General features: G+C 38.1%; 1 protein-coding gene across 3 annotated transcripts in view; it reads right to left on the reverse strand.

The window, feature by feature from the left end:
- Positions 1-209: 209 nt before the first annotated feature.
- Positions 210-522, reverse strand: part of LOC113342137 (FT-interacting protein 1-like) — a 785-nt gene continuing 472 nt past the window's right edge. The window contains exon 2 of one of the 3 annotated variants that reach the window (XM_026586779.1): positions 210-511. In XM_026586779.1, coding sequence (XP_026442564.1) covers positions 267-511 — 245 coding nt within the window. In that variant the 3' untranslated portion in view covers positions 210-266. The remainder of the gene's footprint in view (positions 512-522) is intronic. The other 2 variants (XM_026586778.1, XM_026586777.1) reach the window with 2 other exon arrangements.

Below are 522 nucleotides of genomic sequence, written 5' to 3' on the forward strand. Positions count from 1 at the left end.
AAACATAAGAAAGTGGTCTGGAAAGATGGAAGTGCATGAAAAAGGTTTATTCTCTGTAGGTTGGATCATGGACCAGGGAAAATGCATCTTTTTCACATCCTTTCTCTTTCCTTTTCTTGTCAGTTTATTGTTAGGATTTTGGGAGCCTCACCATAATAGATTCCTTATTTCTTCCCGAAAGTTAACTGAATTTACCAGTATTTGATTTATTCATGGATAATAATAATATGTTCCATTAACAAAAACATCTACTTTTATTTATTTTTTCAAAGAAGCATGTCTGACTTGGCAGGCAACCTCTTGAAGAAATTGAAAGGTACAGAAGGCATCCTGCTTCTAAACCTGGGATGCCGTAACATGTAAATACCTAGTAATATCGCCACTACTTGAAATGGTGTAACATACAAAATGATGGCCCAGATCAATGAGAAATTTAGAAAGATAGCAGTGGCCCTTGGATCACGCCAGCTCAGTATTGCTTGCAATCTCTCTCCTTGCGTTGCCAGGTCACCTGCCACTGTC

Source organism: Papaver somniferum, unplaced genomic scaffold, assembly GCF_003573695.1.
Source record: "Papaver somniferum cultivar HN1 unplaced genomic scaffold, ASM357369v1 unplaced-scaffold_34037, whole genome shotgun sequence".
Taxonomy (NCBI): domain Eukaryota; kingdom Viridiplantae; phylum Streptophyta; class Magnoliopsida; order Ranunculales; family Papaveraceae; genus Papaver; species Papaver somniferum.